The sequence below is a fragment of the Pteronotus mesoamericanus genome, unplaced genomic scaffold, assembly GCF_021234165.1.
Source record: "Pteronotus mesoamericanus isolate MK-2021 breed Mesoamerican mustached bat unplaced genomic scaffold, CSHL_Meso_final contig_20, whole genome shotgun sequence".
In the NCBI taxonomy this organism is placed as follows: domain Eukaryota; kingdom Metazoa; phylum Chordata; class Mammalia; order Chiroptera; family Mormoopidae; genus Pteronotus; species Pteronotus mesoamericanus.
The window spans coordinates 95,313,690-95,326,296 of record NW_026555085.1 but is presented as its reverse complement, the minus strand read 5'-3'; the positions used below and the strand labels follow the sequence as shown (position 1 = coordinate 95,326,296).

Sequence of the window (12,607 nt, the reverse complement as noted above, 5' to 3'; positions counted from 1 at the left end):
CCTGAAAACAGACGTTACACCTAGAACGCCTTCCACACCTTCCTACCATATGCTCGCTCACTTCCCAACCTTCTTCCTACCCCAAGTCCAGTTTGGGAAATGTCATACTTTTCTCCAGCCCAGTCTCCCTGATAAAAAAAAAAAAAAGTTTTCCTCATCCTTTTGAATATGGCCAAAGCTCTTAATTCTGGAGTGGTTTCCCTCTGAGAACACTCACTTGTCATTTGACCTTCCTCAACTCTGCCTGACACATGAGCCAGAGCAGAAGCAGCCAAAGAGAAGAAATAGCCTCGGATCAGAGTCCACTCTGAGCCCCTGGAGCATCAGAAGGAGAGTGAGATGAAAGCCAAAAGCAGCAAGGGTCAGGCTGCCCTGTACAAGCCTCTTTATGCCTGACCTCCCGATGTGCTCGCCAGATAACACTCTTCTCCCTGCAACCTGGGAGCAAACGAGCACTGTTTTATGGTTTACATCTGGGCTCGGTCGGTCCTCAAGCCTGTGTGCCACTGTTTGAGATTCGGGACTGTTTCCCGCAACTGATCTCTGCTGGAGATAAGGCTCCCTCTGCCCTCCGAGGCCGAAGCCCTGGCAACGGTGAGAAGGTGTGGGGTGATGCACCCACTGCAGACACACGGCTGGGCGTGGAACCTGGCCCCTCTCAGGCTCTCCATGGCTTTGATAAGAATGTCTTTTTCTTTCCTACTATTCATGCCATGAAAATGGGAATTGCTTTTCTTAGCAGAGTCAATCGTAATGGTTCTTTTAGTGCCAAAAAGATACTAGACGGCAGGCAGAGATGTTGAAATGACCTAGAAAGCTCTGTAAATTGTTTATGAAGTGAACAATGATCAAGCTTTTGAGTTGTGCCATCTTTCCCATGTAAGGAGGTTTCGTCACCGTGTTTCTCCCCACCTGTTTTTCTCTCTTTTCTGCTTCCTCCAGAGATTTTCTCAGGGTCTTCACTTCGCTGGTTACCACCTCTATCATGGTCCTGGCCCTCTCTTTGTCCTCCTTGGCCTCATGCTCTGCGCTGTCCAGCTCTGACTTGACAGACAGTAGCTTTTTCTCAGCTGTCTCCTTCATCTTCTCCAGTTTGTCTCTGGATTTATTTAGGTCTTCAATGGCTTTGGTCTGTTCCAAAGTTTTAATCTAAGAAGACAAGAGCATGCTGATGATTTCTTTGGTATTTATTTTGGAAAACTACATAGACAAGTCAGAAGTCCATGGAATTCACTTAATAACATTTTTATGAATACAGGGTGAAATCCATCCCAAATATACAGACTTTGCCAACCATATGTCCCAGGCAAACATGTCTTCAGACAGTTACGGTTTATAAACAACATATCAGAGTACCATTATTTGGAAAAATCAATGAGATAAAATGGCACATAGCATGATTCTGGGGTTAAAATGATAGGTAGTGTTTACATACAGACTCTATCAGCTGCCTAGGCCAAAGCAACTTGTACTTTTTGCCCCTACCAGTGGGTCATTCTTGGTTTACAACATTAAGAAGAGCAAAATGTCTCCTTTGTTAGTGTTTTACCACAAGGAAGCCCCACCCAAAATGTCCTCAGCAAGTCTTCATCAGCTGCTGTGATGAAAATCTACATCAGCAATTTTTCAGAAAAATGTCTTCTGACTTTACCGTGAGGCAGGAGGCAGGAGGCAGGAGACAGCCGCAGCGTCCGCCTCAAGCCAGGGGGAGGGGGCGGGCCTCTCTCCAGGAAGCTGACCTGCGACCTTAAAGCCCAAGCACAGAGCATCTGGGGTGTGAGGTGCACATTTTTAGCTTAGTATTTAACATTGTACCAGATCTGCTAACAAAGAGACTCTGAATAAAAAGGGATAAAAATTCTGATACATAATACAGAAGGGATGAACTTGGAAGACACTATACCAGATACGAAAGGACAAATATTATATAATTTCACTTATATGAGACACCCTGGAATGGGCTAATTCACAGAGATATAACATAGAATAGAAATTACCAGGAGCTGGTGCAAGAAGAGTTATGGTTTAATCGGCACAGAGTTTTGGTTGAGAATGATGAAAAAGTTCTGGAAATGGATTGTGGTGATGGTTGCACCACAGGATGAAAATATACTTAACTCCACTGAATTGTCCACTTAAAATGATTCAAGTGGTAAATTTTATGTTATGTATATTTTACCACAGTAAAAAAATTTTGAGGTACTTTTGCAAAATTAGACACAACTTTTTTTCAACTAGACTCATCAGGGGGATCACTTTACAAAGTATATGATTGTCTAACCACTATGTTCTACACCTGAAACTAATAGAAAGTAATAGTAAATGTAAACTATAATTGGAAAAACAAATAAATAAATCTGGTTATTTTCTCTTGCTAAAAAGAATATATGAATGAGCTGCCACTTAACATGACAGTGGGACAACTATCATCAAAAAGACAGAAAATAACAAGTGTTGGTGAAGATGCGGAGAAACAGGAACCCTCATGCACTGCGGGCCAGAATGTCAAATGGTGCAACTGCTGTGAAGGACAGTTTGCCAGGTTTCAAAATGTTAAACATGGATTTAACATATGACCCAGCAATTCCACCCCAAGATATATATTCAAGAGAATTGGAAACTTACGTCCACATAAAACTTGTACACAAGTGTTCATAGCATTTTCAAAATCACCAAAGAGTGAAAACAACCCAAATACCTATCAACTGATACACAGATAAATAAAATGTGTCTTATCCATAAAACGGAATATTATTCAGTGATAAGAAGGAATGAAGCACTGACTCATGCTACAACATGGATGAACCTTGGAAACATTATGCTACAGGAAGAAAAGTCAGTCATGGAAGACCACTCATTGGATGATTCCCTTTATTCGAAAGACCTGGAAAAGGCCAGGGCTGGTGGGAGAAGAGGATGGGGAGTAACTGCTAACAGGTACAGGATTTCTCTTTGGGGTGATGAAAATACTCTGAAATTAGATGGCAGCGGTGTTTACACAACTCTGTAAATATACTAAAAGCCACTGAATTATGCATTTTAAAAGGGTGAATTTTATGATGTGAATTGTATCTTGATAAAGCTATTATTGGAAAGTGCATTTACAAAGAAGACTTTAAAAGGCATAAAAATAAATTACTTTGAAACAAATACATAAGTGCATATGAAATGAACAAACAAAGAGCAAACAAAGATCAGTAGAGCTTTGAATTTAGTTCTGAGCTACCCAACAATTCAGACAGGCTATAGGCATATTCAAAAAAAAAAAAAAAAAACATAATTTTCTGTTTTAATTTTGTTGAAAACCATTTTTAAATTATGTATGAAAGTAATAAAAGAAACCATGTAATGAGTGTTCGCTGCCCTCCCCATTTCGTCCCATCCCTTCTTTCCAACAAAGGATATGTACTTGGCTCATGTACACCCATCCGTGTTCATAGGACGTAATCTGTGTAATGGGAGGCATGTCAAGGAAAAAGAAAGCCTGAGAGACTAAATCTCAGTTACAGGATAAAGAGCTGAGAGACAAATGGGGAGGAAGTCTATGTTATCTAGGCCGCAGGAGCCTCTTTTTCAAGAAACCTGGAATGGTAGAATAAGGAATTGTGGCGTAGTGTAGGTATCGTGTAGCCAGGAACTAAGAGAGAAAGAGAAATGAGAAAAAAATGTTTAAAAATATTGCTGTTTGTGATCCATGAAATCCCTCTTTGTATTTCTTTTTTCTTTTTTTAAGTAACAATAATAAAGCTAACAATTGTCAGTTAGTTGTTGGACTGCTGATTATTTATTGAGGTGGTTGTGACCTGCGTAGACTACATTTAGACACGTCTGTCAGAGATTGGAATCTCCGTCGAGTCTCAGACCTACAGAGCATCTTCACTGTAACTGTGTACAAGAATTACAGTGTGAGGAGCACAGGTTGACCCAATCTAAGCTCTGAAGTTTCCTCTGATACCCTAGGAAGTCAGAGGAAAGGTAGAAACTATTCCAAGGTTGGAATGATGTGATATGAGGCGAAGCAACTTGAGATCTGATGTCCAGTTGGAAAATCAGATTTATAACATCTCATGTGGCTTCACTAAACTGAGGAATCCTCAGCCAAATACCTGAACTGGAAACTTGTTTTTTATCGAGTTTAACACACAGTTTAAGAAATTAAATTTCTTTCTTGGCAGAGAGGAGATCAATGGCAGGCATGCTTAGACAAATTCAAAACATTTAAACTTGTTCCATGCAGGTGAGTGGGGAACTGCAGCTGCCATGAGACTTTCAATCAGGAGCATGGAAGAGCAACCGATGCAGCTCAGGAAATACTTAGGGAATGACATGCCAACCACAGCTGGGGGAAGGGACTCCGAGGGAACTTTTTAGCCAGTGAAATGGCATCAGTAGAGCAAGCACGTGAGACAAGGAAATGCTACTAAGTGTAGGTCCACAGAGACTGACTGTGGAGATCATTCAAGGTTCCCCGTTATCAAAACCCATAGTGCGTATTATCAATATGCTGGAGTGTTGTCTCAGTGTGGATTCCTGCGTGTGATATGACAATGGTCCTGTGGTCACAGAAAAGAATGCTCTTGCTCTGAAAGGATACCTAGTACATATTTAGGGGTCAAGTATCAGGATATCTGCAACTTACTCTCAAATCGTTCAGCAAGAATAAAGAGCTCCCCATTAGGCAAAACATAGCAATCAGTAAAATGAACAATTATTTCATGAATAATTACGTAAAACATAAAGACTGTATCATACTATTTTTAAACCTGTTCTATAGGTCTGAAATTTTCAAAACAAAAACTTGAGAAAGGGACATTTCCCATGCATGAACAATACATTCAGGATATATTGATCATGCATTCTATCAGTAAAAATTTTTGATATGTATGTATATTTATTTATAGATTATTTAAACTGCCCTAAATAATATGTTATGTAGATTATCAAATACTTTACAAATTGGAGACATTACACAAATAAAATAAATGTCAATTTTAAAACATATTTACCTCTCTTCACATGCAAACTCATTGGCACAGAGAAAATATGTAGCAAGCAGGGAGGGTGCTGGGATTGGTGTGTCAAATTCAAAATCTTGGATTAACAGAAGAGGACACATTCAGCCCTTCTGCTCAGAACTGAAAAACAGTTACAGTGGGCTCACAACCAAAGGCGACAGAACACAGCTTGGAGAGCGAAAAGCACACAAATCAAGTCTTAATGAGAAGAATTTATAGGGAAGAATTTCTGGAAAACAGAAGACTTGATCACAATCCTGATGGCTGCCTGAATTCTTGTTGTCAAGAAGCAAAAGCAAGTAACGGAGCTCGGAGCCAAGCCACCAGGACAGACGGAGCCAGCAGTGGTGGCGGCTGGTAACAGGAAGCCTGTGTCTTCTGAATCAAACCCAACCAACAAGATTCCTGGGAGAGGGGCGGGGCTCAACTGGCTTCTTACCCTCCCCAGAGAGCTTCTCAGATCCAGCCCAGAGTTCAGTGAGAGACTGTGCCCCTCAGTGTCTTTTGGTGGCACAGATCTTGTCATAAACAAGACTGATGTGTCACCTAGACCCTCACGAGGATGGAGAAGATTCCCACAGTGTCTGCCTCCCTGAGGGAAAGAATTTCAAAATCGCGTGAACAGTTCTCTCTTATGTTATAAGGGTCAAAGGTCCTGAACAGAAAGTGATTAAATTTAAAATCTGATGTGTTGACTCTCCCAGAAAATCTCAGTTCTCCAGCTGGAGGGTTCCCAAGAGGCTGTAATACAAATGCACAAGCCAGGCACCACACACAGGGGGTGGGACAGCCAAGTGGGAGAGTTTCCCCAGGGACCAAAGAGATGCTGTGCCCTCCTAGAGAGCCACAAGGCTTTAACCAGGAGGAAGCTGTAGCAGAAATCAAAGGAAGGCATTCGACTTGGCCGTCTGAGCACGTCTCCATTCCCCAACCACAGCAGGATGTTCCTCCACACAGATTCTGCTTGGTGCACACATTCAAGGTCAGTGGATGTACATAATCAGAGCTGAGTCCAAGATGGTAGGTTAGGAGAAAAAATTTTTTAATGGCTGCACTGGCTGGGTTGGAGAAAGCTCGAGTGGAGAAGAAGCAGAGGGAGGAGCTATCTTGTGTGGAGATTATCAAAAGAGTTAGTAAGAGGAGAGATGTCTGCTGGTGACTGGAGAATGTTATTTATTCCTTTTGGTGTCTGTCTGAGAGACTACAATGAAAATAATAATGGCTTTCCATTAGTTTTGTTTGTCTGTCTTCTGACTTGTGGCCATGGCTCCATTTTATGATTGGACCACATGGCACAGGCTGAAAGCTGATAGCTCTCCAGCAAATATCTAGTCTTCCTTTCTTTCATACTACTCAGGGTAAAGACGCATTTCTCAGGCTGACTTTATCTGCATGAGGTCCAGGAACGAAGTCCTGGCCAATGGAGACATACAAAGTGGTGTACAGAGTATCCTCCTGCCCTTCCTCCTCCTGGGGACTGGGATGAGGCTAGAGTCCCAGCAGCTAGCTTGCGTGAAGAGGTGGCATTCAAAATCTATTGCTGGGTTGGTGAAACGGAAAGCTGGAACAAGCCAGGGGTGCTGACGACCACGGAGCAGTCCCACTAAGTATGAAATGTTTCCCTCCATGCTTTTCAGTGAGAAGGGAATAAATACCTCTCCTGTCTAAGCCACTGTTATTGGGCGGGGGGGGGTAAATTATTCAGCTGAAATTAATCATAACTGATGTAGACTATAAAGCAACTGGCATTATACGAGTTACACTAAGTGTCTCCCAGATGCTAAGGAGTTCTGCCATGTGGTTTCAGTGCCTACATTTGCTCTTGAGTATAAGGCTATGTTTGTGCCACTTAGTAGTACTACTTTAATTACCACAGGTTAAGGAGAAGAGAGCATAGGTAGAGAGAGTACGTAAATAATGTGTCCACGCCAAGTGAAGGCCAAACCATGTCATGGTGTACATGCAAACAAAGTTTCTGCTCTAATAAAATAATGCTCATGGTGAAATAATTGTTCTGCCCGTGGGCAACATAAGCTACGGGTGTGTTAAACACAAAAGAACCTGTACTGTAAGTAATCAGTACCACACATTCTTATTAATGATGATTTTAGCAAATTAACATAATCTAGATTATTAAATTAATTTTGCTAATTTTTAAATTCTATTTTTATTCTTCATTTTGATTTCTCAATCGGTTTGGATTTTATAATAGCAAAAATGTAGTAAGATTGAGAAATTACCAAATAGTGTTAAGTTTGCACATATGTAAGCAACATTATAATAACATTATTTTGACTGAACACAGGGACATGAAATCTATGAAAGACTATTTTTCTTTCAAAAAAGGATTTCTACCATACTTACGTTTGCTTGACAACTTGAAATTGAAAAGTTCATCTGGAAAGGTCTACTTTTTCCTGATCTAGAATTCAGGGGGAAATTACTGCCTAGGTCTTAAAGAGAGAGATTTCAATAACCCCGAAGTCAGGGTCTCCAACTGTAGCTTTCCAGCAGATACCTAAATGCACACAGAAGCTTGCATACAAGTGTTCACAATGGCCTGATTCATAATAGGCAAAAAGTGGAAATGGTCCAAATGTCCATCAAATGCCTAATGGAAAAACAAACTGTGGTCTATCCATACAATGAAATATATCCAGCCATAGGAAGAAACTGTGATGGTTAATTTCATGTGTCAATTTGGCTGGGCCACAGTGCTTATATATTTGGTCAGACACTTTAGGGATACTTCTGTGAGGGTGTTTTGGGGTGAGATTAATATTTAAATTACTGGAAAGCAGATTGCTCTTCCACAATGTGGGTGGGCTCCATCTAATCAGTTGAAGATCTGAATAGACTAAAACACTGACTTACACTGAGCAGGAGGGAATTCTGCCAGCAGACTGCCTTTAGACTTGAACTGCAACATTGGCTTTTCCTGGGTCTCCAGCCTGATGTGCTCACTTTCTCTCTCTCTCTCTCTCTCTCCCCCCCTCTCTCTCTCTCTCTCACACACACACACACACATACACGTACACACACATGTTCACACACATCTTATTAGTTCTATTCTCTGGATACCACTGACTCATACAGGAATAAAGTACTGATTACGATATGGGTGAGTCTGAAAACATAAAAAGAAGAAGCAGCCAGTGGCAAAGGCGACATATTGTATGATTATATTTATATAAAATGTCCAGAACAGGCAAATGCATAGAGACAGAAAGTAGACTAGTAGTTTCCAGAGGATGCGGGAAGGGGAAAATGGGGAATGACTACTAATGGGTATGAAATTTGGGGGGGGGGGGGTGTGATGGAAATGTTCTAGAATTAGGGAATAAAAATAGCTTCTCAACCTTGTAAATATATTAAAAACTACTGAATTGTACCCTTTAAAAGAGTAAATGTTATGGCATATGAATCATACCTCAATTTTTTGATAAATAACATTGATAAAAGTATAGTCTAGATTATTTTCATTGACCCTCTATAAACAGTAAAATTAACTCTTAACTTAGTAAGTGTAGCCATTGAATAGTGTGCCCCCAAAAGACATGTCCACCCAGAACCTCAGAATGTGACCTTATTTGGAATGAGTGCCTTTGCAGGTAGGATTAAGGTAAGGATCTCATGATGAGATCACGCTGGATTGTGGGGGCAGGGGCGGTTGCTAAATCCAAAGATGAACCATCCTTATAAGCGACAGAGAAGGGGAGGCACACAGAGCGAAAGGCACGTGAAGATGGGGGCCGAGGCTGGAATTACGCAGCTGTCCGCCGAGGGTGGCCTGCAGCAGCCAGGACCCGGGAGCCCGGCAGGACCCGGGTTTCCCCTCGGACCCTCTGGAAGGAACCAAGCCTTCCCACTCCTTGATTTCAGCCTCCTGGCCTCCATAATTGCCAGGGAATAAATTTCTGTAGCATTAGGCCACTCAGGTTGTGGCCACGGGTTTCTGCAGCCCTAGGAACCTATACAGGAAGGCCATTTTGCTACCCGTCACAGCGTCATTCTGGAGGAACACTGGTTTCCCCAGGTGTCTTCTGTTTCCTGTTAGTCTCTTTCCTGGCAATTTCACGCTGCTGCTTATAATTCTCCAGCGGCTCCCCTACACCCAGAGGATAAGTCCAAGTGTCCTAGCATGACGCCCGAGACCCCGTGTGATCTGGCCCCCGTCCCCTGCTCAGCTTGTCCCGTAACTTCCTAACTCCCAGGAATTATCACTGCGTCATTAGCAGCCAATCAGGGGCTTCTGTTCACCTGCTCACTGCATTACATTATCACTCTCTATCAGTTCTCTTCTCTAACCCACTGTCATACTTCATCTATTTCCATCCGCCTCCACAATTTATGCCACATCCACATAGTGGCCATGTTAACGTTTTGTTCTCAGCCACCTTTATAACTTAAATAAATTTATTTTATAGGGAATTTTATAGGATTTCAATAGAACTTGCCACAAATGGAAGATAACAATAAAACGAACGTTGTATAATGAAAACCAAACAGCATTACTAGGTGCTATTGCTTGCGCTGAGCACTGAATTTAAGGCTTATTCTTTGTTTAAAATGCAGACTAGCAAGTGACCTCGAGGTAAAAAGACATAATAACTTCTAATTATGATTGTTCTCCTTGATAGTGAAAGAAGTGAAAAAAAACTAAAGGGAATTCATTTTTCACTTCAGGACTGTCTTCCACCTAGAAATATTCTGTATGCCACCAGAGGTACGTGCCCCGCACCACAAAATGTTGCCTTACGCGGCTGATGCAGGAATTGGAAGTTCTTCAACCAGGCACTAGTGCTAGAACCACATGTTACATAATCATGTCACCCAAAAAGCCAAGCTTTAACTGTAAGAATTAGGCCTGCCTGCAAAAAGGTTAAGTGAAAAGACCACTTGTAAATCGTTAGAATCATCCAGGCAAACAATGACACAGGCCTGAGGCCGAAGTCACCGAGACCAAACAAGGACACATTCCATGGACACAGGATGTGTTTCCGACGTCTGCCCCTGGCCTCAGAAGTGTGGGCCCCTCTCTCCTGACACGTTTCTGGCGCACGGGGTTGCCTGGGCCCCGGTGTCCGACGCTACTCCCAACACACGTAGCCTGGAAGACCCCCACTCAGAGCCAGACCTGCATTGCACCCGGCACTCACCCCGCCCTTCCCCAAGTGCCGCTCCCTTTCTCAGGTGGCTCTCTGCCTACTCTCATCCACTGGGTGCCGGACACTGATCCTCGTGGCACAGGTCAGGAAGTCCCTGCTCCACTGTGACTTTGGTCGGCCATGCCCCGTTTCCGAGGGCCAATCCCACAGAGGCTCCTGAGAGGCAATTCTGAAGGCTCTACCAGCCCCCCGGTTCAGCTACCACTCTTAGCAGTAACAAAATTAGTAATAATGGCAGCTCATGTTTATGTCATGCTTTACAGTATATGTAGTCACTATATGATTATATTTCAGCTTTATAATACCTGGCAACGTGCCGAGAGCTGGCTGGAATTTGCAGGTCAAGGTCGCAGAGATCTGGCAGCCCTTCGTGGGGCCTCACCAGCTTCATTCAGAGAGGGAATTTCAGTTCCTTGGAGAGAAAGTGGCAAAAGCAAGGCAGGCCCCCTAGAGTCAAGGAAAGCCCAGGAATCTGAGATTCCAAAGGGAAGGGTATGGTAGAAAGACCAGAGCAGGAACCCAGTGGTAGAGAATGGGCACTTGGTCACAGAAGTAACCCAGATTTTTCAACAGGGATAGTATTCAAATAACAAGTAAGGGTGAGTAAACTCTTGCTGTCTAAGTTAAGCTTCTTGATTTCTCCTGAGGATAGAAATGTCGTCATCACATGAGAAAGGGCAAATGTGTTGGTAAGAACCAAATGTCCCCAGCCGAATGGCGGAGGGGATTGGGGACAGGGAGTCAGGCAGTTCACACTGCACCTTCCATCCTTACCATTTCTTTCTTCTGAAACCCACTGGTGGTCGAGTTAGGAAGACCTCATTCCGCTCCTTCTGGGAAGCCAACATGCATTTCTCCACATCACTCCCACTTAATTATTTCTGGGAAATCACTCAAAATGTTCAATATCCTCCTCTTGCCCTCTGCTTTGTAGAGTCCCACAGAGCTCAGTGTCTGAAAGTCCACAGTGCTATTTTACCCTTCCTTTCCACCAGCGATTTCTTTAGAGAAGTTGGACTATTCCATTGACACATTCTTCAGTGAAACATGTCCTTTTCTTTGACCTCTGAAATGCTAAATTTACTTCCCTGGTTTGAAAGTCCAAGTTCGCTTTATTTATCATGCCTTTCTACAATGGTACGTAATTATTTAACACCCATCATGGGACCCTTTCTCATCTTTAACCCAACCCCAGGCAGCAATACTGCACTATAACTTCCCTTCCTCCCCAAATAGAGGAATTTTAAGGAGTAAAATAGGGACTTTATTGAAGATTAAATGTTTGTTTCAGATATGTACCTGGTTGACTGGTCAAATACCTGTTCCTCAGATCTGTATTCTGGAAAGTAGGGTGTACACTCAGAAAAATTCAGACGCTGCTGCGCCAGAAAACTGAGGTAGCCAACATTCTGGCAGCTTCTTCCTCTGTCACTTCTTTGTTATCTATGGAGTAGTTTTTCACATATCTACCTGGGTATTTTTACATTTCCCCATCAAATCAATGCCTATAATGTCTTCCTCTGCCTTGGAGAGGGAGACCGGATAGTTCAGACTCACTCTCCCACAGAATACAATTTAAGAGGGAACAAGAAAAAAAATTCTTTTTAATTTAAAGAGCTGAGAAAACATCAAAAACTACTAGGCCAACCTCCGGAGAGGCTAGACACTCAGAAGTACACAAAGTTTTGGGGTCTTTTGTTCTGTGGCAACACTTGGTAATTGGGCAGGGGCAGCTGAGGGGCTCAGGTGCACTTTCTCAACCTTTCAGAGATGGGACAGAATCAGAGCCTGGTTCCTGCCTCTGGTAGGACCCTTGATAAATCATTCCTGCTTTGGACTGAGTACCTGAAAGGCTGCATCTTAAGAGTAAGGGAAGTGGGTGGGGGTGGGGGAGAGACTCTCACTCTTCTGTGTAACTTTATTTTGGCAACAGAATATATTCAAAATAGCTCAAGGCCTAAACGTGGGTTAAGGTGGTCCTGAGTTATGAGGTTAAAATGCCACCTGGAATCTAGAAGAAGAAAATGAAAACATCATCCTGGAAGTAACATCATCCTAAACTTCAGATTACTCCAACAATTACAAAATCTCCAACTATTTGGAAATTTAGAAATGTATTTCTAAATAACCTATGTATCAAAGAAAAAACCACAAAGAAAATTAGAAAACATTTTCGATCAAGAGGGAGGGAGGTGGGGGAGAGGGGCAGGGGAAAGTGGTGTTGGGAAGGCAGAGACAAATGTATTTGAACAAAAAAATAAATAAATAAAAATATTTTCAATTGAATGACAATCACGCTATTATGTATTAAAGCTTTGGTGATGTAGCTAAAATAATACCTAAAGGAAAATTCACAACCATAAATTTGTGTATTAGAAAAGGAGGAAGACTAAAAATTAATGAGCCGATGTGCATGTTGGGAGG

At 42.3% G+C, this 12,607-nt stretch overlaps 1 protein-coding gene across 1 annotated transcript in view; it reads right to left on the bottom strand.

The window, feature by feature from the left end:
• The window catches only part of CCDC170 (coiled-coil domain containing 170), a 78,960-nt gene that overhangs the window by 2,047 nt on the left and 64,306 nt on the right, over positions 1-12,607 (bottom strand). Inside the window, exon 10 of the mRNA XM_054570124.1 lies at positions 913-1,149. Coding sequence (XP_054426099.1) covers positions 913-1,149 — 237 coding nt within the window. The remainder of the gene's footprint in view (positions 1-912; positions 1,150-12,607) is intronic.